General features: G+C 34.7%; 1 protein-coding gene across 3 annotated transcripts in view; it reads right to left on the bottom strand.

Annotated features, from left to right (window-relative positions):
- The window catches only part of AFTPH (aftiphilin), a 62897-nt gene that overhangs the window by 13083 nt on the left and 27127 nt on the right, over positions 1–22687 (bottom strand). For 2 of the 3 annotated variants that reach the window (XM_045549732.1, XM_045549733.1), the window contains exons 3-7: positions 10040–10191; positions 8020–8146; positions 7571–7627; positions 5380–5502; positions 362–422 (exon numbers count right to left, since the gene is read on the bottom strand). In XM_045549732.1, coding sequence (XP_045405688.1) covers positions 362–422; positions 5380–5502; positions 7571–7627; positions 8020–8146; positions 10040–10191 — 520 coding nt within the window. The remainder of the gene's footprint in view (positions 1–361; positions 423–5379; positions 5503–7570; positions 7628–8019; positions 8147–10039; positions 10192–22687) is intronic. The other variant, XM_045549734.1, reaches the window with a different exon arrangement.

Below are 22687 nucleotides of genomic sequence, written 5' to 3'. Positions count from 1 at the left end.
CTCTAATCACAAGACTTTGCATCCAAGAAAATCCCATAAATTAAAACTTCCAGAAAAAAATTGGTCCTAGCTAAATATCATTTAAACTACCTAGATATTTGTAAAAAATAAAGAAGTTTATTTTTGACTTCAGATAAAGAAACTAAAATTTTACCTAGCTATTACTACCTATATTTGGACATTATAGTAACAGCTGGTTTCTTGAGCAATTACTATTCAGAAAGAAAGCCTGAATTTCCAAAGATAAGAATAAGAAGTTATGTTCAAACAAAAAAAGGAAATCAGCAGAGAGAAGTTTGTCTGAACTTTGTAGCTTTCTTAACTCTAGCTCTGGTGCTAGAGGCTCTACGGAGAGACGTACCATCTAAAGGGTTAGTAAGGCCACTGCTACTCCAGTCAAACTGGACGGGTGGTAGAGACTCCTAGAGTTGAAAACCAAAAAATCAAAATTAATCAGTACAGGTTGTAGCAACTTAAAGAATCCTTAAAAAAAAAGAAAAGAAAAGAAAAACTATTATAGCAAGACCATTAGGCAACTAAGTACCTAAAGACAAAACTGGGATACTTTACAATTTCAGAAGGTTACATGCAAATATTAACACAAACTGAAATTGCAAAATTTACAAATAGTACAGCTTATTGACATTAGAAAAGTTGTACCTGAGAAATGGAATTATCTTTACATTTTCAAACAAATTTATGAACTGATTCCATGTCAAGATTTCAATCTATTCTCAAATCAAGATTTAAACTGTTGGCTTGATCACAATTCTTTTTCCACTGAAGTGACTAAATTTATTTTAAATCACTAGCCACTTAAAATTTCTTAACAGATAATAAATGTAACCGAGAAGGTACCATACCAAAAGTGGGGAGATCTGGGTTATTCAAGACAGAATAACCACTAAGTAACTAGTAGTATCACCTTTTACAGTTTAGTTAATTTAGTTGGACTCCTTACAAATAAAATGCAAAGGTTCAAATCCAAGGTTTCTGGTTCTTTATAATTTTTCAAATTTTGGAGGAAATATTGGGCCAATAAATGGGACCTACTTTTTTAAAGTGTTGATTGCAAATACTTTAATCAACTTCTCTAATTTAGAAATTACTTATCAGATATCAGAATTTAACTTTTACATGTCCATCTTATACAGGAGGCCCCATGCTAATCTTCTCTCTGTTGTGCCAATTTTAGTACACGTGCTGCCAAAGCAAGCGCAAGATCTACTTTGTAAAATAATACACAAAAAAGGATACTCAGAACTGATTAGACTATTCTAGATTTTTAAATTTCATAGTGCCAATCATATAAAGATAAAATAAACAAATATAAGATGGAAGGCACACAAAAACATTTTTAAAATGAGAATTCACACTTCATTTTAAGAATATTCCTACGAGAAAAAGTGTTGGGCTTTTCCCCTCTTGTTTTGGGGGTAGTATTGAAATAACTGTGTTTGATGAGACTTTTAATATCAACATGTTATTGTCCTTCTTTGGTATTGCTCACCACTATGCTTTATTGTAAGGTAGGCACTACTGAAACTTTTTTTTTTCTTGGTAGGTAGAGTAATTATTCCCTATAGGATAGGAGCATGGATTGGTTATTTTTGACAGTCTAGTCCCATGATTTTATAACACTCTGGATAACTGGGATACCAATGATAGGCAAATTAATGTAAGCATTTAGTCTCTAGAAATCAGGCCCAGCACAGAGGTTGTGACAGGGGAGGTATAAACCAAATGAAATGCTACTATTAGTTAGCAGGAGCCAGGGGTAAGGGATGGCTGGGAGGTGACTATTAAGGGTGTTCTTTGTGGTGATGGAAGAGTTCTGTATCTTGATTGTGGTGGTTACAAGAATCTACCCATGTGATAAAATGATATAGAACTGTATACACATATTATACCAATGTCATATTGCTGGTTTTTATATTGTACTCCAATACGTAAGATGTAACCATAGGGGAAACTGGTGATGGAACGTCTCTGTACTAGCTGTGCAATTTCCTCTGAATATATAATTATTGCAGAGGAAAGTTAAAAAAATGCTGGTGAAAACTTAGTTACAACCCACCTGCATGACTAATAAACATTTAGAAAAGATCTTCTTTAGCTGATCTCAAAAACAAACAAAAAGCTCTAAGCAGTCCAACAGATTGAACTTACTCTGCTTCTAGATCACTGACACCTGAATGGATGGACAAAATCTAGGTTTATGCAATAACAAAATTTCTGGATAAATGGAGCAAGTTTTTTCATTAACATGGCTATTTAAATGATGTCAAGTAGCTGGGTGCTTAGAAATGTTTCAGTGATGTGCTGAAATTTTGGCTTCTTGTATAGGTGCATGGTATTTTGAAGACATAGCCAAAATTATAATGAGGTGCTAAGCATGAATGAGTCAACATTTAGTGGAAATGAAGAAGAAGAAAAACAGCAAAAAAAGGCTAACTAATGACATTCACAAGTATGGTAACTCAAAGAGAAAGCACTAGAATGAAGCAACTTGAAGCAATGTGGTATGAATGATTACTGCAGAGACAAAAGCACTAAAGGGACAAGATCAAAACAAAAAGAACAAAAACATGGAGACTGGAGACAACAGATTCCAATTCTAGTCCTAGCTGTACCACTGATTTTGGGTAAGTCACTTAGCCCTTTCAAATATGTCGTCTTATAAAAAGGGAGCATGGTATTAAATAATCATTTTTTCTTCTAGCTCTAAAATTCTGATTCCCACCAAAATACTCACATCAAGAAAAGAAGTTGCTACTGGTGACTAGGTGGATAACTGCTAGTCAGAGAGTTGACTCTACTCAGCACTGAATAAAGTGTGGTTAAAGTACTGATCTTATTAAGGTGGGAGTCGGTAATAGCACCATGAATGGTGTGACTGAAATTGAATGGATAAAAGTAAAACAAGAAGAACACACAAATGGTACCATTACTATTCTTTTACCCTTAAGATGACTTTTCAGGTAAAAGTATCTTAGAAAAAAGATCATTAAGTTATTGAATTTCTAAATAAGAGATGCAATGGTTATAAGATTAATGAGTATAAACCAATTTGGAAGAAAAACAAAACAAACTCAATGGGTACCCAAACTGGGATAGAACAGATAGATCCAAAAGCATGCATTCATAATGGGAATTAAACAACTGTGCTAAGTTTGATAACTACTGTTTAATGATGTCAAAAACAAACCAAAGAAGAAGGTGGGGATATGTTTTTTGGAAAAAACAAGGTGTATTGAACAAGGTCTTTCCTGACACATTTTGCTAAGCTTCCAGCACTAAAGGATATGGCTGTTTCTTCTGTAAAATATGGCTAGTGAGAAGATATAACAGTATTACTGCATGGCCAACAAATAAGATTATACATAATCTTTGCCATACATGTGGCATGCAAAAAGAATAATGGTAAGAAAAATCATTTTATATAAGGAGAATCTTTACATTTCAGATGTTTGCTAAGTATTTTAACCTAAGTCAGAGGTATGGAGCCAAGTAAGGATCATACAATTCCGTGATGGAGGTCAGGCATCTCAGTACAAAATTCTAAATTAACACATGTTTTTTATTAGGTCATCTGGACTACTCTACTTTTAGTCAAGTCCATAATGAAATTAGAAAGATGATAAGCTATGCAATATGACTAGAATGAAATACATAATAGGACTGAATCAGCTAGGGACAAAAATGATAGGCAACAGCTAACTCTGATAAAATAAGCAATAGTTTATGGGGTTGTAACACGTGGAAGTGGTTGGATGGAGGAGGAAGCGAAGGAGGCAAGCCGAACTAGCAACAAATGTTAACAGTAAGAACAGCTCCATTTTCAGCAATGTACCAAGCAGTTACTCAAAGTACTTTCCTAATACCTAATACTGTAGGAATAAGAACGTAGACTGAGGCAGAAGTGAAAATGTGCATATAGATAGGGCAGGCCTGGGAAAGCAGCTGACTGCCAGAGGGCATATATCTGGGCAATGAAAGCAAGGTAACTAAGGACAGAGTCTACCTGCTGAGACATTTTGCCCAGGCCACTTTGCAGCCCAACCATCAAGGCCAGGCATTGTATACATCAGGCCTCTTTACCCACTAATTCAGTGCCAGTAACAAGCTGGCTTCAAAGTGATATTTAAGCTATGCTCAAGTATAAACCATAGTGGTACACAGCATTAATATTAGATGTTTCTTGAAACACACTTGAAAAGGGTAGAACCTATGCTTTACACATTAGTTTCTAAAGTATGTTCTTCAAAACTCTAGTTCTACGGGTGTTATAATTCCCCGGTCCTCTGGCCCCCGCAGAAAAAGGTCCTGTGGCCAGGTAAATTTGGAAATGAATTAAAATTAAATAGGGTTATTTACCTTAGGACTCTTCAGAGTCCTTAATGTGTGTTGTGAATCTCTAACAGTGGTTATGGGGATATGATATGAAGTCTTTCTCAAAATTTACCCTGGGACCTTTTAGCGTCCAATGGAATACATATTTTGGGAAAGGCTGTTCAAACATACATTTTTGTGTTAGATACAATTGAGAATGATATTTAAGGTTAAGAAATGACAAACATGGCAAGAATAAGTTTTAGAAATGGTAATGTTCACTTAAAAATACTAATCTTCTTAAAAAAACATTTAACTTGCGCTGAGTCAGTTTTTAACTTTATGTGGAAAGAGTAAGCAAACCAAAATGGCCCATTTGCTCCAGATAAAAGGTGAGAGGGAAGACTTTATATTAAGCATATTGGACTGAAAAACATTTGTACTTAAGTATGCCAAGGAGTTAAAGGATAAAAAAGGTAAGACAGCCTTTTTTTCCCTAATCCATAGGCTGTTTTGTTAAAGGTCACATCATTTTCAAATTAAGTAAGTTTTTTACTCAAACTCTCAAAAACAGCAGTTTTAAAGGTAATAAACACATCTAACTTTCATTGCTCTATAAAATTTCACAGGATTTCAGGAAAAACATACAATAGCAGACTTAAACAGTTGGTATAAATGTAGTGTTTCCCATCTTGTTGAAAACCCAGCACTTACCAGATTTATGTCAATAATTATGATCAAACAATGTTCAAACTGCAAAGGGGTTTAAATCTTCATTTTATAGGTCAGGAGAGTAAGGCCTGGACAGGTTTAAGAACTTACTTTTATAATCACTCAGTTCTCAAATTGTGCTTTCTCTTTTTGAAAATTAATTTGTTCATTATATTCCAAGGGATGTTCATTAACAACCAAAATCCTGTCCATCATCAAATCAAGTTTTAAAAATATTTTAAAAACTAAAAGTTATATACAAAGGAAAAAAATAGTATGCGTGGATGTATGTGTACAAACATATAATCACATCTGTATACAGATGGATATTTTTACCTGGAATTGATCAGATGTACATGGGTTCATCTCTTGTGATATGGTGGCTGTCTGACCGATGGAAGCAATTTTTTCTGCAGCAGATAGTGGTTTCAATGGTTCCTTCGTGGGCTCTAACATACCCTGAAAAAGGTATACTGGCCATTAATTGGGGCAGGGCGAGGGAAGGACAGAGATCAATCCATAAACTTTATAAGAAAGTTAGTCTAGCAGGAAGGAGAAAGAATAAACAAAACCCAGGTCATTTGAAAAGAAGAAAGACAAAAAGGAACTATTCTTAATTTTATTTACTTTAAAAAAAAAAAGAGAGAGACAAGGTCTCACTATGTTGCCCAGGCTAGCATTGAACTCCTGGGCTCGTGGGCTCCTCCCCACTCAGCCTCTTGAGTAGCTGGGACCCACCCGCCTATTCTTAAATTTTATTTACAGAAAATCTTATAGCACTATAATGGGAAACATTTCACAATAATACCTTTAGAATCAAAAGTTTTTGAAGCAAGAGCCTGTATTTTCAATCAGATGTTTTAAAGTACATAGTTATTACTGTCATGCGAAAGCATAAGCACAACTTGGGATGGGGGTCTGGGGGAACATGACAATTTATCACATCCAAGCCCTAAGATTTGAGGATTAAATTCTTACCAATAGTACACATGAAAGGCTTTCATCTAGCAGCGAGAAAAATGAAAGTAAGTTCAATACCGTATTATGTATTACTACTATACAGGCTCACTATGCAAGGAGACAAAACATTTGGTGAATGATTACTGTCTCAGCCAAGTTTTCTAATTTGAACTGTCACTTAAACTGATGGTTCTCAAATTGTGGTCCCCAAACAGCAGCTTCAGCATCACCTTGTCAGATGTGCAAATTCTCAAGCCCTACCCTAGACCTACTGAATAAGAAACTCTGGGGATGTTGCTTAGCAATCGGTGTTTTAACAAGTCTTCCAAGTGATTCCAACGTACATTAAAGTTTAAGAGCCAGGGACTTAAATGATCATTTCAGGTATTCCTCCAGATGAGATCAAAAGATTACTGAACATCTCATATGTATAAAGCACCACGGGAAAAATTCAGGTGTAATTACAATTTGATATTAAAAAGAATTAAGTTTTTAAATGAAAGACATCACAAAGATGGAGGGGAGTTAGTTACATTTATATTCACTAAATAAACTGTGATATTAAAGCTTATAGAAATAGTAAAATTATTACTAAAGAAATGTTCTGGATTATACTGTATTTACCTATAACAGAAAAGAGTATAGGGATCATCTAGGTGTTTTTAAAGTGTCAGATAACCATTTATAAAAGGAGTAGAAACTGATTTTTAAAGAAAGCATAGAAAATTCCACAAAACAAAATGTTCCAATTCAAAATCAATAATTAGTGCTTATTTATGGAAAAAGTTTGTAGATTTAAAAAAAGATCAAGTTCCACAGCAAATTCACTTTCACATGCATATAACGGGCTGTAAAATTTAAATTCTATACTAAGGATTCTTTTGTTATTTTTTTCTTTCATTTGTAAACATAGTATTTTTCCTTATTTTCAAGTTATTGGTTATAATACATTTTTAGTTTGATAGGACATTTTTATTCACCAATAACTCAAAGACACACCAAAAAACACAAACATCAAACTTTAAAATGTGACTGAGTCTCGATAAGGAACAGACTGAAAATGCCTCAGTTTTCCGGGACTACCTGGCATATCTGAAAAAACAAAATTCAACAAATTTAAAACATTAATGGAAGAACTACGGACCAATATGAGTCCTAGCTCATTTTCATTTACTATAATTTGGTATTTCCAAGCTTTTATATACATCCATAGCCTCAATATTCTATTACTTATAATTTATTTTAATCCAGTTATTTATTTTATCTAAAAGTTTAGAAAAGACAATCCTCCAAAGGTGCATTTTACAAAAAGTTATACACACATTACTAAGATAAAAATAGTTTTAATCTAAAATAAAACAGTATCTGTAATTAATAGAATATAAAAAATTCCTGAAATCAAGACTTGAAGGGATTTATGAGCTCAAAAAAGGTATTATATTTATACCCTTAGGATTCCAACACTAAATGCCTCTTAAAAAAATACTTCTATGTCATGCTATGTAAGATGATTTTACAGAATAAATTCAGTAATGATAAATACATGCAGAGACATTTTTGTACTTACCAATCCTGCTGCATACATGGGCACTATAACAGGCTGCTTCTTATTGCCCGTAAAGAGCTACACACATGTTGGAGAGAAAGAACATATATTTAGAAAATGATCTGTCATACAATGAAACAGTCTCCAAAATATATCTGCATTATTTTATTACATATATCATAAATGGTAAAGAAATTATTTAATTGCCCATATTGGATTATATTTTTAATCTCCCAGTCCATTTCCTTCATTTTATAGTTAAGAAAAAACACTAAAACAAGAAATATCAATTGGAGAAAAATTTAGGTAGATTGATGTTTAAAAGTCAGCATATTCAAAATAAATATTTAAACCAATTAACATTTATTTTTCTGAGGAACTAGCCTATCACAGCTTGAACAGAACTGTAACAGAACTTAAAAACACCCATAGGTTGAATAAAGGATTTTTCAAAGTACTAACAAACTCACAATGTTTCTGGTGTCTATTCCCAAAGAGCACAAAAGCTTCTTGTTGCTATGGGAGCCACCCCACTGATATCTCAAGCCATGTGCATCATGGATATCCTGTAGCTCAGTCCACACATCCAGCAGTTCCCTGTAAAGGCCATGATGAAGCCACCAACAGTAGTTACTTAACAGCTTTTACCATGAATTCTATTTATAATATGACATACATTCCAATTAATCTTATGTCTGACATGAGTATATAATTATTATCTGAATGAAATCCAGATCACTTACGGTCATTAGAAAAGGAACTAAGTTAAATTCATATGAAACAATATGTTAGTAATCAAGCGGAAATTTAGCCTGTGTGTTATTCTCATCCTACAAATCAAAAAAATTCAAAAGAAGAAATCACTCAGCTACCATCTTAATAAAGCTATTTAATATTTGTTTTCTCCTTGAGTCTTGATCAACAAACACAGTTACAGCATATATATTATTTTGTATTCTTTTTTCAGATTTTAAGCATCTCCTAGTTAACATATGTATCTTTTTCAATGGTTGTGTAATGTTCTGTTAGGTCCACGCACCATCATTTATTTAGCCACAAATCCCACAGTTCTAAATAAATTGTTATTGTTTGGCTCCTATTATTAGTAAGGCAATGAACGTCTTCCTGTATTTAATGGTGTGCGTTGTTATATAGTTGTATTATTTCCTTAGAACACATCTTTTGGAGACAGATTACTGGATCCAAGAGTATGAACTATCTGTATAACTAGCATATTTTTAAAGAAACCACATCTAAACAGTTTTAAGGTGGCAAACCATAAACCTTTTTGTTCCCTTCTCATCTCAGAAATCGCCCAAAACAAAAATCAAGAACCAAAACCAGAATCTCCATCTTCAATGAAATTAAGGGATACTTAAAATCTTGTTCCACAAATATTGAGGTCACAAAGAGGGACGAAGGAGTAGTAGCTGACTTATTAGCTAAATGCAAGAAGAGACCTGGACAAGGAGAGAAGGCTTTCAGAGGTGGAGAGTAACAAAACGCAAAAGAACAGCCACAGATTATAAGTAACTTTGAAATTAAAATCAGAAAATCAATCTATACCCTCCAAAATCCAATAATTAATAGGAGTTCCAGAAAGAGAAAACTGAGAGACAATGGAGGGAAGGTAACTATCAAGGTAATAATACAAAAGAAATTCCCAATACTGAAGAACAGACGCCTCCAGATTGAATGGTCCTACCTAGTGGTCAGTCCAATGAATGAAAAAAGATTTTTCCAATAAATGGAAAAAGATATTTCATTGGGAAGTTTCAGAATATCAGCAAAAAGGAGATCTTAAACTATAAATTTAATGTGAAAGTAGAATAAAAAAAAATTTACCTCCCATGTATCTTTTTTTCTCAGTAGGCTATTGAGGATATGCTCTAACAAAATGGGATCCAAGTGAAGGGAAGTCCCAAAACAACATAAGCGTAAGAGGCCTAGACTGAAACCATTCTAGATGAGAATAGGACTAAGGTCGGGGGAGGTTTTCAGGAAATAAATGGGAAGCACAGTCTTGATAGGCTTGACCACAAGGAAAATTGTAGTAGCAGGCTGTTGAAAGGTAGGGAAAGACTCAGTAAATGAAAAAGAAGGTCAATTATTAAGTCCAGGGAAAAGTTACTAGAAAGAAAAGAGTGGCTTAGAAGTGAACAATATATGATTACAAAAATGAAAAATACCAAATAACAAAATAACCAAAAACTGATATAAGTATATTGGGAAGATGAAGGGTGGAGAATAGCAGAAGTTGATTTATCATTCTAGGAAGTCAAAAATATATATATAACATTGATTAGAATATTGATTTAGAAATATCAAAAGATAGTTAGTTCAAAAGGGAGTTTAAGTCCTTTAGCACAATATGATTAAACTTTTAACAAAATAATGTTTTTGAATTTTAATATTTTAAGATAAACTTATAAATAGAACAGGTAAAACTAATAAAAAAACATTGCTATCTGAAAACTGTCTAGTACTTACCCATTTTCAGGTAAGGCCTCTCTTGTTTTTATTGGCAAGGTGCTTGTTTCCAGCAAGTGCTTCAGGGAAGTAACTTCCTCTTCAGCATCAGGGACAAATATGGAAGGAAAACATGCTTCGAAAATTCGCTCCAGGCGGTTTAGTAAAGCTGTCTGTATCAAAACATCCCCCAAAAGTTTATTTTCATTGAATTTTAATAATCTCATAGTTTTATCACTAACACAAACACACATACCCTGTCCACTACTGTAAAAGAGGGAGAGAAACCACTACTCAGGTACAAAAAACACTAAATGAAAGGAACGTAACTCGTCAAACAGAAAAATAGTTCTAAATGATTACTTTAAATAATTATGGTGATGATACAGTAGGTGACAAGTAACTACACACTAAATACCATACCTGGTACTTTACATGCATTATCTTACTTAATCCATTACAAAATTCTACAAAGAAAATATTACTGCCCAATTGTATAGTGAGAAAGCAATCTCAACGTCAATCTGCCCAAAGCAAGAACAAAATCCAGCAAAAAATTAGACAGCATTCATATTTTTTCCATCACACTGGAATGTTTCTTACCACCACTCATGTACTCTAGATTTAGTAACAATGAGATTGGATGCCTGTGAAAAGTATTATGTTATTGTAGCTGAACAGAATCCTCCTCTTGGACATAAACACTTGAATTTTGAAAGCATTTGTGAAATATTTTTGCTGCTAATGGTACAAATCAAAGTAGGAATGAAAATCTCAATTTTTACTGATAAGAAATTTGACAGCTCATTTATCATTTTGCTGATCTATTATCTTCTAGAAATTCCATTTCCCTACTTTTCTTTGTAGCGTGTATGTGTGTATCTTTGAATAGAACACCACCTTCTCTCCAAGTAAAGCCTGCATATTCCCTAGAGTATTTTCACCAAGAACAAACAGATACATTTCTTGGTACTTTTATTAATTAAAACTTGTTGGATTTAGATTACCTTACATTTTTTCTGGGTACCACTAGGTTTATCATACATGTGCAACCTACAATAACATTTATTTCCATTTTCCTAGCTGCATTTCAGATACGTGTTTTCAACTCAGCCCAATTTACTATTTAAACATCAAGTAGGGATACAAATTGTTAATAAGTTAAAGCCTATTGGAAGATTAAATATACCAATAAATCAATACCGAGTGTATAAGAAAAACCATGGCAATACTTCCTGCCAAGTAAAAAAACCAAGTTAACCCTTGATTTCTGTTGTACAGTATAGTCAGCAACCAGAAAAATGAAAAACAAGAGGAAAATTTTCACAAACATATTTTCCAAACCAAAATCTCTTTTGGAAGCTGTACCAGAACAAAAAACTTAACACTGCATAATTAGTCTCAGGGTACTCTTCTGCTACCTCTACAACAGTTACTCTAACACCATCATTATATTCATCTATGTGATATGGGAAAAGGTTCTCACTGTCAATTATGAACCCCAAAGTAAAGGGTAAACTCAAGATCCCAAGGCTTGTGAAACCTGAGTGCACCAAGGGGACCCGGCACTTACTCACTTCAACGGAGAGAATGGACAGACATTACTTTTAAAGGGATCAGATAACCACCTAATTGGAAACATGACCAGCGCTGGCTCCTCCTGGGTAGGGAAGGTAAACATCAACTCACATATGACCAAATTTTATTTCTCTGTAAATTAAATCTTTCTCATATCCTCTTTGTTATCCTTTTAATGGGATTTAAAAAAAATGTTTATCACAGGAAGAGATGACCCTAAGACACATTGAATCATTTGGGCTATATTACACTATATTAACCACCAGGTCTTAGATACAAATGAATGGAATGTACTCGACGAAAAGAAAGATTATATTAACCTAATCACCTCAATTTTTACTTCTTCCTCAACCTTTTCCCATGAAGGATATAAATTGAATGGAAATTTCTAAAGAAAGTTTCATATATCTTTAGGATTGGATATTAAATTTGATTGCTTCAAATCTTTTGTTGAATGAGGTACAGCAGGGATCAGCCATCTTTTCCATAGAGAGCCAGACAGTAAATATTTCAGGCTTTGCAGGCCATCTGTAAACAAGTAAGTGTGAGTGTGTTCCAGTGAAACTTTATTTACAAAAATGGGCAGCAGGACAGATTTGTCTCATGGGCCATGGTTGGTTTGCTGACCCATGAGGTAGAGCAATAAATAAAGAAAAAAAAAAAAGAACTGCTAACAGCATTGCCCACCACAAGGAGGGAACTCCTCAACAATTCAGCAAGAAAGCAACTAATAGAATGAATAAAGATTTTGATTAAAATTAATGTTGCTCTGACATTTTACTTTTACAAGTATATCAATTTCCAGCTATCCACAAGACCAGTTTGATGGTAACGGCATCCTGTAAAAAGAGTTTCTCACTACTATCTTGTTCATGGTAATAAATAATGCCAATTTCATTTACTACAATTCCAGTAAGTAAATGGCTGATATGATACTTCAATAGAGGGCTGTAGATCCAGGGGCTAAGACTCAGTCTCCGCATTTATAAACTGGAGATATCAAGTCTACCTCACAGGGTGGATAACGAATTATAGGATTAAATACTTGGCATCCAGTGTGTGTTTCAGAGGTGGCAGCTTTTACCATTACTACTGTTATTATACAGATGATATATAAAGACACAGTAGGCCGGGCGCGGTGGCTCATGCCTGTAATCCTAGCACTCTGGGAAGCCAAGGCAGGTGGATCATTTGAATTCAGGAGTTCGAGACCAGCCTGAGCAAGAGCGGGATCCCATCTCTGCTAAAAAAAATAGAAAGAAATTAGCTGGACAACTAAAACTATATACAGAAAAAATTAGCCAGACATGGTGGCGCCTGCCTGTAGTCCCAGCTACTCGGGAGGCTGAGGCAGTAGGATTGCTTGAGCTCAGGAGATTGAGGTTGCTGTGAGCTAGGCTGACGCCACGGCACTCACTCTAGCCTGGGCAACAGAGTGAGACTCTGTCTCAAAAAAAAAATAAAATAAAATAAAGAATATAACTAATATAATGCTGAGAAGAGGAGAAGTCAAACAGCCTACCACAAGAACAGTTTCTCTTGTGACCAGACAGGTTTCTTTCAAGAAACAGATTTTCCAAGCAGATTGTAATGAGACACTTGTCTTTTTTTTAATCATTATTATTTTGAGTATAAAATTTGAGCACTTCAGATAAAAGGTGCATCAAAACTGTTATTGGCAAAGGTTTCAGGTTTCTTTGTTTTTCAGGGTTTCTTTTTTTGGGTAAATACATTTAAATAATTTTAAAGGTTAAAATTATTAAAATTAACCTTTAAAATTATTTAATTTTGACTTCAATACTAGTTTAATATATGCAAATAAACTAAGACCATAGGAAAATTTACCATCACATCAAAACTAGCCAGGTGTGGTGGCTCAGACCTGTAATCCTCGCACTTTGGTAGGCTGAGGTGGGAGGATCACTTGAGGCCAGGGGTTCAAGACCAACCTGGGCAACACAGCGAGACTCCATCTCTTAAAAGAAAATTAGCCTGGTGTGGTGGCACATGCCTGTAGTCCCAGCTACTCGGGAGGCTGAGGCTGAAGGATCATTTGCACCCACCCAAGAGTTCCAATTTGCAGTGAGCTATGATGATGCCACTGCACTCTTCACCAGGCAACAGAGCAAGACAAAACAAAAACTAGAGTCAATAAAGTAAAATATTAAACTTGGATTTATCCTAGTGTTTGTGAGTCAAAAGGTCCTTTCTTTACATTATCCTGCTTAAATAAACTTCTGTTTATACATAGAATATATCTAGCCACAATAGGAAGTCTACTCCTGGTTTTAATTAAATGGGGACACCCAATTTTTAAAACTCCTTATAGCTGATTAACTCAGAAAAAAACTGTGTTAAAACAGTGACATTTATTAACATATTATAGTACATGTGGACTTGCATTGAATGTAAAATGCCAAAAAAATTATACTTTATTATTTGGAATTAGTGGTAAAATTAGACTGGTTGAGCTCTAGTTTCCTTAGGCACACAGGGCAGCATATGTAAAGCAAACAATACAGTATAATCCAGTTCAGGAAAGTGGGAGCCTAAAATGCAGAAAAAAAAAAATCAAAAGATTTTTTCTGAAACGTATTCATAGTGCAAAAGCCTGATATGGTGCATTACAGTTTTTGTTTAATGCTTACACAGTGCTTATCATGTATCAGGCATTATTTTAAATTTTTACAAATACTAGTTCATTTGTTTCGTAAGAACCACATGAGAGAAGTAACATTTTCTCCATTTCCTGGCTGAGAAACATGGAGCATAGAGAGGTCATTTTGCCCATGGTCACATGAATATTAAGTGGAGAGGCAGAATTCTTACCCACGAAGTACAGCATCAGAGTAGGTGCTCCTAACTATAATATTATGTTGTCATCAAAGCAGTGCTAAGTTTAATTTCTAAAAATTACAGAGCTTTGAGGGTAGGGGCTATGTTTTATTCTTGATCTCTAGTATCTAGGTTCCTACACATAGTTGGTACCTGAATGCTAACTAAATTAATGCTCACTGTATTAAAAAAAAAAGTACTTCACTTTTATTTAAGACTGCAGGGGGCATAATTGTTCTACTTATGAAAGTATATCCTATTGTAAGCCATGTAAATCATTTTTTTTTTTTTTTTTTTTTGAGACAGAGTCTCGCTCTGTTGCCTGGGCTAGAGTGCCGTGGCGTCAGCCTAGCTCACAGCAACCTCAAACTCCTGGGCTCAAGCCATCCTCCTGCCTCAGCCTCCCTAGTAGCTGGGACTACAGGCATGCGCCACCATGCCCGGCTAATTTTTTCTGTATATATTTTTAGCTGTCCAAATAATTTCTTTCTATTTTTAGTAGCGACGGGGTCTTGCTCTTGCTCAGGCTGGTCTCGAACTCCTGACCTCCAGCGATCCTCCCGCCTTGGCCTCTCAGAGTGCTAGGATTACAGGCATGAGCCACCGTGCCCGGCCCATGTACATGATTTTTATACATGGGCTGGCCATATTTATATAACATAAAAAACAACAACAGCTTAATGCCTTCTATGTACCATACTATGCTTGATGTTCTACATGTATTACCTGATGAATCTTCTAAAAGAAACTCTGCAAGATAAGTATTATTGCCTCTGCATTACAGATGAAGAAACTAAAGCTCAGGGAGATTCAGATAATTAAACAGTCTGATTGCTGGTATAATGCACAGCAAGGATTTGATCCAAAGTCTGACTCCAAAGCCTATATTCACCAAATCACAGTTTTACCCACTTTTTGTGGTCTTTCAAACATTTCTAGCCATTAGATAAGGTATTCACCTGTTAACTTCTGAGGTGATGACTACACTTAAAAAAGCAAATCATTTCATCTAATACTACAATTCATAGTTTTCAACAAAGTTGTAAATTCTTACTAAAGAGTCAGTACCACATTCAAAATGAATATGAGCGAAACAAACAAGTACATACACACTTCGTATACTAAATATTTAGCTGAGGTTACAATACTAAATGGCAAACTAAATAACGTAATATTTATGCCAATTACTTGAACCTTAAATGCCGTCAATCCCCTACAAAAAGGAAAAATATTCCTCAGTTCTTCCTTGAATATGGAATAAGGAAACTGGTGGCTGGTTATATTAGCAGAATACTAGTTTATATAACTCAGTGATGTCCTTCCATTCATACACGTGCCAAATTCTGAGCCTGGCAAATAGCAGCACATCTGGTCATTAAACATTTTAAGAACTAGGGCTTAGATAAATGTAGGGTTGAAAATCAAATGCTGCTCAAGGCAGGTACCAGACTCTCTTTTTTTCTCTACTAGTGTCCAATACTATGAAGCCAAGTAAAGGAGGTCTGCTATTTGCACAGAAGTGTACTCGTGCTCAGAAGAGCTCCTACCTATCAAAGCCATTCTGAGAATGAGAACTAGCCCAAAGTAGGGACTTTTGCTCTCAAAATAGCTTGATAGGTTGAGTATACTGCCAAGAGCCAGAACTAGTGGTACTCTTACACAAATTTTGATTTGCCTCCCTATTACTTTCCACTGTTAACTGAAAAATACAGTTGGCAACACTATTTCCTGCACTACTTGAAGACCATTTTCCAAGAAGTTTGTTTCTGAGGTTTTTCAGTAACAGCTGACATTTACTGAGCACTTACTATGTGGCAAGGCAATGTGCTAAACACCTTCACATGCACAATTTCATTTACCCTCATAATGAGCGTTCTGAAGTAAGTACTATTATTACTCTCTAAATCTGAGGCTCAAGGAAGTTGCTAATGCAGGTCAGTTCAGAAACCTGGATCTAATCTAGAATTATGGCCTCGCTTTTAATCACTATACTGTATACCCAGGGCTGACTTACACAATAGAGACATGGCCTAAGACCATGATACTTTTAGGGGTCCATGAAAATGTTTTAATATGTAATGATAATATATTCATTTTTATGAGTCATAAAATAGAATTTGAAGCATCTCTTATGGAGAAAGGGCTCATGAAAGTCATAATGTGTCCTTCGCTATACCACATCTCCAAAGATACATAGGCTTTTATAGCTTTTCTCTATCTTTCCCAATTTTCTCATTTCTCATATTTATTTCCTATCAGAGTCCTTCATTACCTTGAAGGTCTCTACAATTGTTTTTATTATTTTGACACAGTCTTGCTCTGTTGTCCAGGCTGGAGTGCAGTGGCCTCATCACAGCTCACTGCAACCTCAAACTTCTGGGATCAAGTGATCCTCCTGCCTCAGCCTCCTGAGTGGCTGGGACTACAGGCACACACCACCACACCCAGCTAATTTTCCTATTTTTTGTCGAGATAGGGTCTCACTCTTGCTCAGGCTGGTCTTGAACTCCTGGCCTCAAGCGATCCTCTTGCCTCAGCCTCCCAAAGTGCTAAGATTATAGGCATGAGCCACTTGTTGTCTGCCCTCTATAATTATTTTTATTTTTTTTCTCATCAAGTTAGATTCCTGGGAAAGCAAAAATTATTACCCCATGGTTTCATTCATCAATGGGGGCAAAACATCATGTATGAATTCACAACTTCTAATTCCCAATTTTGCCATATCTTTATAGCTGGGAGTAGAGGAATAAAATCCTAGGGTACATAAGCAGCCATTTCATTTTACCTATTTGTGCAAACAAGCCATGTTATCTAATGTAGAGATTCCCAACTGGCATGTCTTAGTCATAAACAGGTTACACGTCTTCCAAAAATCTTGAAAACTCTATGTGACATATGGTGTTCCCTCTTGTGATGGTTAATTTTATGGGTCAACTTCACTGGGCAACAGGGTGCCCAGGCATTTGGTCAAACATTATTCTGGTAGTGCTTGTAGGGGTGTTTCTGGATGAGATTAACATTTGAATTGGTAGACTGACTAAAGCAGACTGTCCTCTCTAACATGGGTGGGCCTTATCCGATCAATTAAAGACCTGAATAGAACAAAAAAGTTGAGTAAGAGGGAAATTCTGCCTGACTTTGGGTTGGCGCATCAGTCTCTTCCTACTTTTGGACTCCGAAAAATCAGCTCTGCTTGGGTCTCAAGCCTGTTGGCTTTTGGACTGGAATTATACCATTGGCTCCCCTGGTTCTCAGGCCTTTGCACCCACTCTGGAACTACATCAGCTGTCTTGAGTTTCCAGATTACTAATAGATTTTGGAACTTTTCAATCTCCAATAAATCTCTCTGTCTCTCCCTCTATCTACATACATACCCCATGGATTCTGTTTCTCTGGAGAACCCTAACTAACATACCTCTATTTAATAAATGACTACATTGGGGTATAAAAAGATTAAGTGTATTGCAAATCTTGTTCAGTTTACCAGAGGGGTGTGCATGACTAGCACCTAGGATCCCAGACACTGGTTCTTATGCCACTCAAATGCATATTTCCTTTAAAATACAGCAGGCCCTCGAATAACATTGTTTTGTTGTAATGTTGATGAGGGAAAAAAACAATTCCTGGCAGAAGCCGCTGTCTATGTGAAGTTTACATATTCTCCCCATATCTGGATAGGTTTTCTCCAGATACTCCAGTTTCCTCTCACATCCCAAAGATGTACACATTAGGTTCACTGGTGTGTCTAAATTGTCCCAGTCTGAGTGAGTGTGCCTTGCAATGGGATAGTGTCCTATCCAGGGTTGGTTCTGGTCTTGTACCCTGAGCTGCCGGGACAGGATCTGGCCACTTGCGACCTTAAACTGGATTAAGTGGGTTGCAAAAGGAATGAATGAATATAAATTATTATAAAATAAAACTTTGTAAGGTCTCTGATAATCATACAAATGCATGATAACAAACAATGTGGTAGGAAAGCACTCAGCGAGCCTGCCAGATTTGTGACTGTTTTTGAACTACATGGTGGTAGGAGGTGCTTCTTACAATTCTCATCTTGCAAACAATTATTCCTTCGTCTAACCCACCACCACTACAACTGCCATCATTCACCGATTACCACAAATTGGGTAATTATTTTATTTTACTTTTTAAAAATTAATCTTTCTTAAATGTATGTACGCTCACATTTATTTCAATGGCTAATATGAGAAATGTTTTGTGTCTTTATTTAGAAGTTTGGTGATGTTTTAGTGACCAGAAATAAGCTGTAGGAACTTAACTCTTATGTATATCAATTAGCCTATGGTAAAATAAGTTTTGTTATATGTTGTTTTGCTTAAAGTTGCAGTTTCCAAGATCCTATCGAGAGCATTAGGTGAGGACTTACTGTATCTTGTATTAAGGTAACTCTTAAAAATTCCTTCAACATATTTCCAGTTAGTTTTCCTTTCTTGCTTAGAAGCAGAAGTTGATTAATGTCAATGGTTTTAATATGGACAGCATTAAGTCTCACACTTAAGTGGAAGTTTAGAAGAAACATAAAATCCACTGGGTAATATAAGCTTCCATTTAAGATGATACCTTATGCCTCACCACCATTAAATATTAAGTAAGATATCAAGTACAATCTACAACTGTATACTTATCAATCCCCAATTGTAAGCTGTATAAAAAGAGTAATCAATTGTAATATTCATCATGCTCTAAAAAGATGATTTGCCCTTTTTGCACAATTTCTGGATAAATTTAATAAAGTATTTCTATTTTGAAATTAAACATTAGAATGTCAAATTTTCTGAAAGAAAAATAGCAATAAATAAATAAATAAAGCTACCTAAATAAAGTAAGTAAGGATCTATAAGGCCAAAATCTTAAATCTTAATTCCCTTATTTTATAGCTTACAGAAGTAACAGTTGTAAGTTCAAATGTTCACCCACAGAAGTGAAAACCTGCACAAATTGTAGACAGATGATTTAATAAACGAAGGTGAAAAGGTAGGATTGGTTATATTCAGTTTGGGAATGCTGACTTTCTGATGAAAACACCAGTACCAACCTCAAAATAACACAAGTCAAAGGATTAGTGGTTCTCTTCATTTTCCTTTTTGTGATACTCTTAATTTTTAAAGCTTTCAAAACAAATCTTCAGCTAATAATATTTTCCCAGTAGTATTATAAATTAGATGGCTACTATGAAAAAAAAGATTCATAATCTCCTTTTCTATAGCCAATTAATATAAATAGATTAACTTACCAACTTCCTAAATTCTCAAATAACATGCAGAACAATATTTTAAAATTTTACAAAAGCTCAGGGTTAAATGTAATTGTTTACAACATTCCTTCATTATCTCTTTTTACCATACATCTAAGAAAAAAGGCATCCTGGCTATTTCAATCAAGATTCCTTTCTGAAACATTAAAAGGTTAAGTAAGTAAAGAATTATTAAAATACATAATGATCTTTTGAAAAAAATCGACTGCTTTGAAAGTAATAAGGGTTTTAGAATTGTTGTCATTTTGTTTTGTTTTAAATCTTAGCCCAAAAAGTGAAGGACAATTTTAACCTCTTTCCTATTCGTACAATGGAGATACCACTACTTGCCTTTTCTGTAATTTATAAGAATGTTAACAAGAGAATAAAATATACTAAACTCTGGGCTCTCAGAAAAAAACTATTCATTAAAGGAAGAAATCTATTTCTCAACAATGTTCATGTCTAGCTTTTAAATCAAAGCTTGAACCCTCTGAAGCTTGCTGAACCCAGAGCTGAGAATTAATTTAAGAACATTTTATAAGTCTGAAAGATTTCTTCTTGGCTGACTTTTCCCTACAAGTAACAAATTATTGAAATAAACCCAAGGAAGACATATTTATTAAAATTTTAAGATATCTTTTTGGTAGGCTAAAAAAAGGAAAGTGCAAAAAAAAAAAAAAAATATGGACCTGGACAATGTCACACACCAAATATAGTTGTGAAGTGGAAGAAATCTGAAATGACAACTACACCATCTGTTTGACCCCACAAAACAAACGATTGTCCCTTATGTTCAACTGAATTAACTTGAGTTCTGAATTCTAAGTCTCTCACAACATTCTGTCAAAGCACAATTTGGACAAAACCACTAGATAACATTCTGTGCAGGACACTAGTTGTATCAAGGTAAGATTCAACAAGAGTAAATCATTTCAAGTTTTACTGTTAAAAAAGTTAATGTTTACTGTTGTTAATATGTGAAGAGTTTTGTGCTGTCCTGAACATTGCAACAACTAGAAGAAACATTTTAAAAAGAAAAATATTAATAAATCTAATCCTCTCCAAAAGAACTATGTTAATGTACTTTTCCAGCAGAATCTGAAGGACAAGAAAGTGCTGGCCACAAGTCTTTAGGAACAGCAGGATAAGAATGAAAGTCATTGTTCAATCTTTATCCACTTCTAACTGAGTCACTTACTCAGCAGGGGCTTACCCATTTCCCTACCTCAACTTTCTTCCCAAATTTCTCCTTCTAGACCCTTCAGGCAGTTTCTCTTCCCCAGCATCCACCTCCACATTCTGCACATTTTGCATAGCCCATTCAGCAAAAATTAAAGTCTGAGGCCTGAGCCAAACAAATCCCAGGAAGTCTTAATGTACATTTCCACAGTTTCTGTTTTAGTTTTACAAAAATAAAATCATACTACAAAATTTTTATTTTTCATTTTAAAATTTACTTTCATTTTATCTTCACAAGAAGTATTTGAAATAGGTATTACCTTATTTTTGTATACAATTGAGTTCAGAAGTAACCTATCCAAAATTACGTAACTTTTACATGGCTGGGTCTCAAATTCAGATCTGTCAGACACCACAAAGCCCATGGGCTTTATTACCTCCTACATCCAGTTATTAAATTATACATAAATAACCTCAATCAACTTGTATGATGCAGGAAATTCCTATTTAAAGTGGTCATACTTTTAAAAATTCATTATCTGATGATGTTAAAAGTTCTAAGACTACAAATTAAAGATCATCCAATACCAGTGTCACCTTATCTCTAGTGAGATGAAACTTAATAGGAAAAGGGACAGTTAGGTCAAAACTAACAGTCCTCATTTAGCATCATAATTAGTTCACTTCTTGTTTAAAATTACAAGTTTCTGCCTCAATAATAAATCACTCAATAGAATAATACACATTAGCCAAACCATGTAATAACTGAATTAGCATATTAAACTACTCAGACACCCAAAGCCAACTGAAAAGTGATTAACTGTGCACACCAAATGGAAATACCATAATTTCTCTAATATCTTAATGCATCAAAGGTATTAAAGGAATGATATGTAATCATTTCAACTAACAAAGACTCTGAAAATATTTTTAATTGAAAATGATGTGTGTAGATGTCGATTTTATTCACAGTATCTTTAAAATAAGCCAGTGAACCAGGTGTTATATAAATCAATTGTAAGTAAAAAGCAGTGATTTTCAAGGGAGTGCCCTCTCCCACACCCCTGGAGTTGAAGAAAGGTAAAATCTAGCAGAGGGTACAACTCTGGCCTGGGGAGCAACCTGGATATTAAGCTATAACTCTAGGGGCTAATTTAGGTCAAAATAAATCTTAATGAATCTTCCCTGAAAGAGTCTGAACCAGAAAGGATAATGTATAAGAGCTAAAGAGTAAAAATATTCTGCCTGATACACCTACTCCCTAGGAATAAACCTATGCGTATATTTGCAAGAAATTGTAAGAAAATAAATACAACCACAATAAGCAACCTATAGCCATTACTTATCTTAGATCTAAACCTTAATTCATCTCATACTCTCACCCCAAGTCTTTTAGTAGCTGTTAAATTATGAGGTTCAAATCTGCTTCTTTTTCCTAATTCTTTTTCTATTTCTCAATTCACTATAGCCTTCACCACCAGATGAGGTTTCAAATTCTGCTTGCTTTCTCCTGTACTTCAATCTCTGAGGTCTTTGATGGACAAAATTAACAGATTTTTTTTTTCCCTGAAGCTTAAAAACCTTCTAAATTTCAGCTTAAGCTTTTTTAAAATCACTGTAAAGGTAAAAGCTGAAGAATTACTGGAATAATTAGTTAATAAATCATTTTTTGCAAAAGTGCTATTTATAATCACCAAAAATCCAAGTTGATGAATTTCTATAAATATTAAAGAAATTCACTGAGATAAAGAAAAATCTTACCAAGCTTTACTAAAGAACTCTCTCTTTGTAGTTTCCCAAAGGGTTGTGAAAAAATGTAA

This window comes from Lemur catta, chromosome 4 (assembly GCF_020740605.2).
Source record: "Lemur catta isolate mLemCat1 chromosome 4, mLemCat1.pri, whole genome shotgun sequence".
In the NCBI taxonomy this organism is placed as follows: Eukaryota; Metazoa; Chordata; class Mammalia; order Primates; family Lemuridae; genus Lemur; species Lemur catta.
Note: the sequence above shows the minus strand (reverse complement) of the source record. Positions and strands in the feature narration are given on the sequence as shown.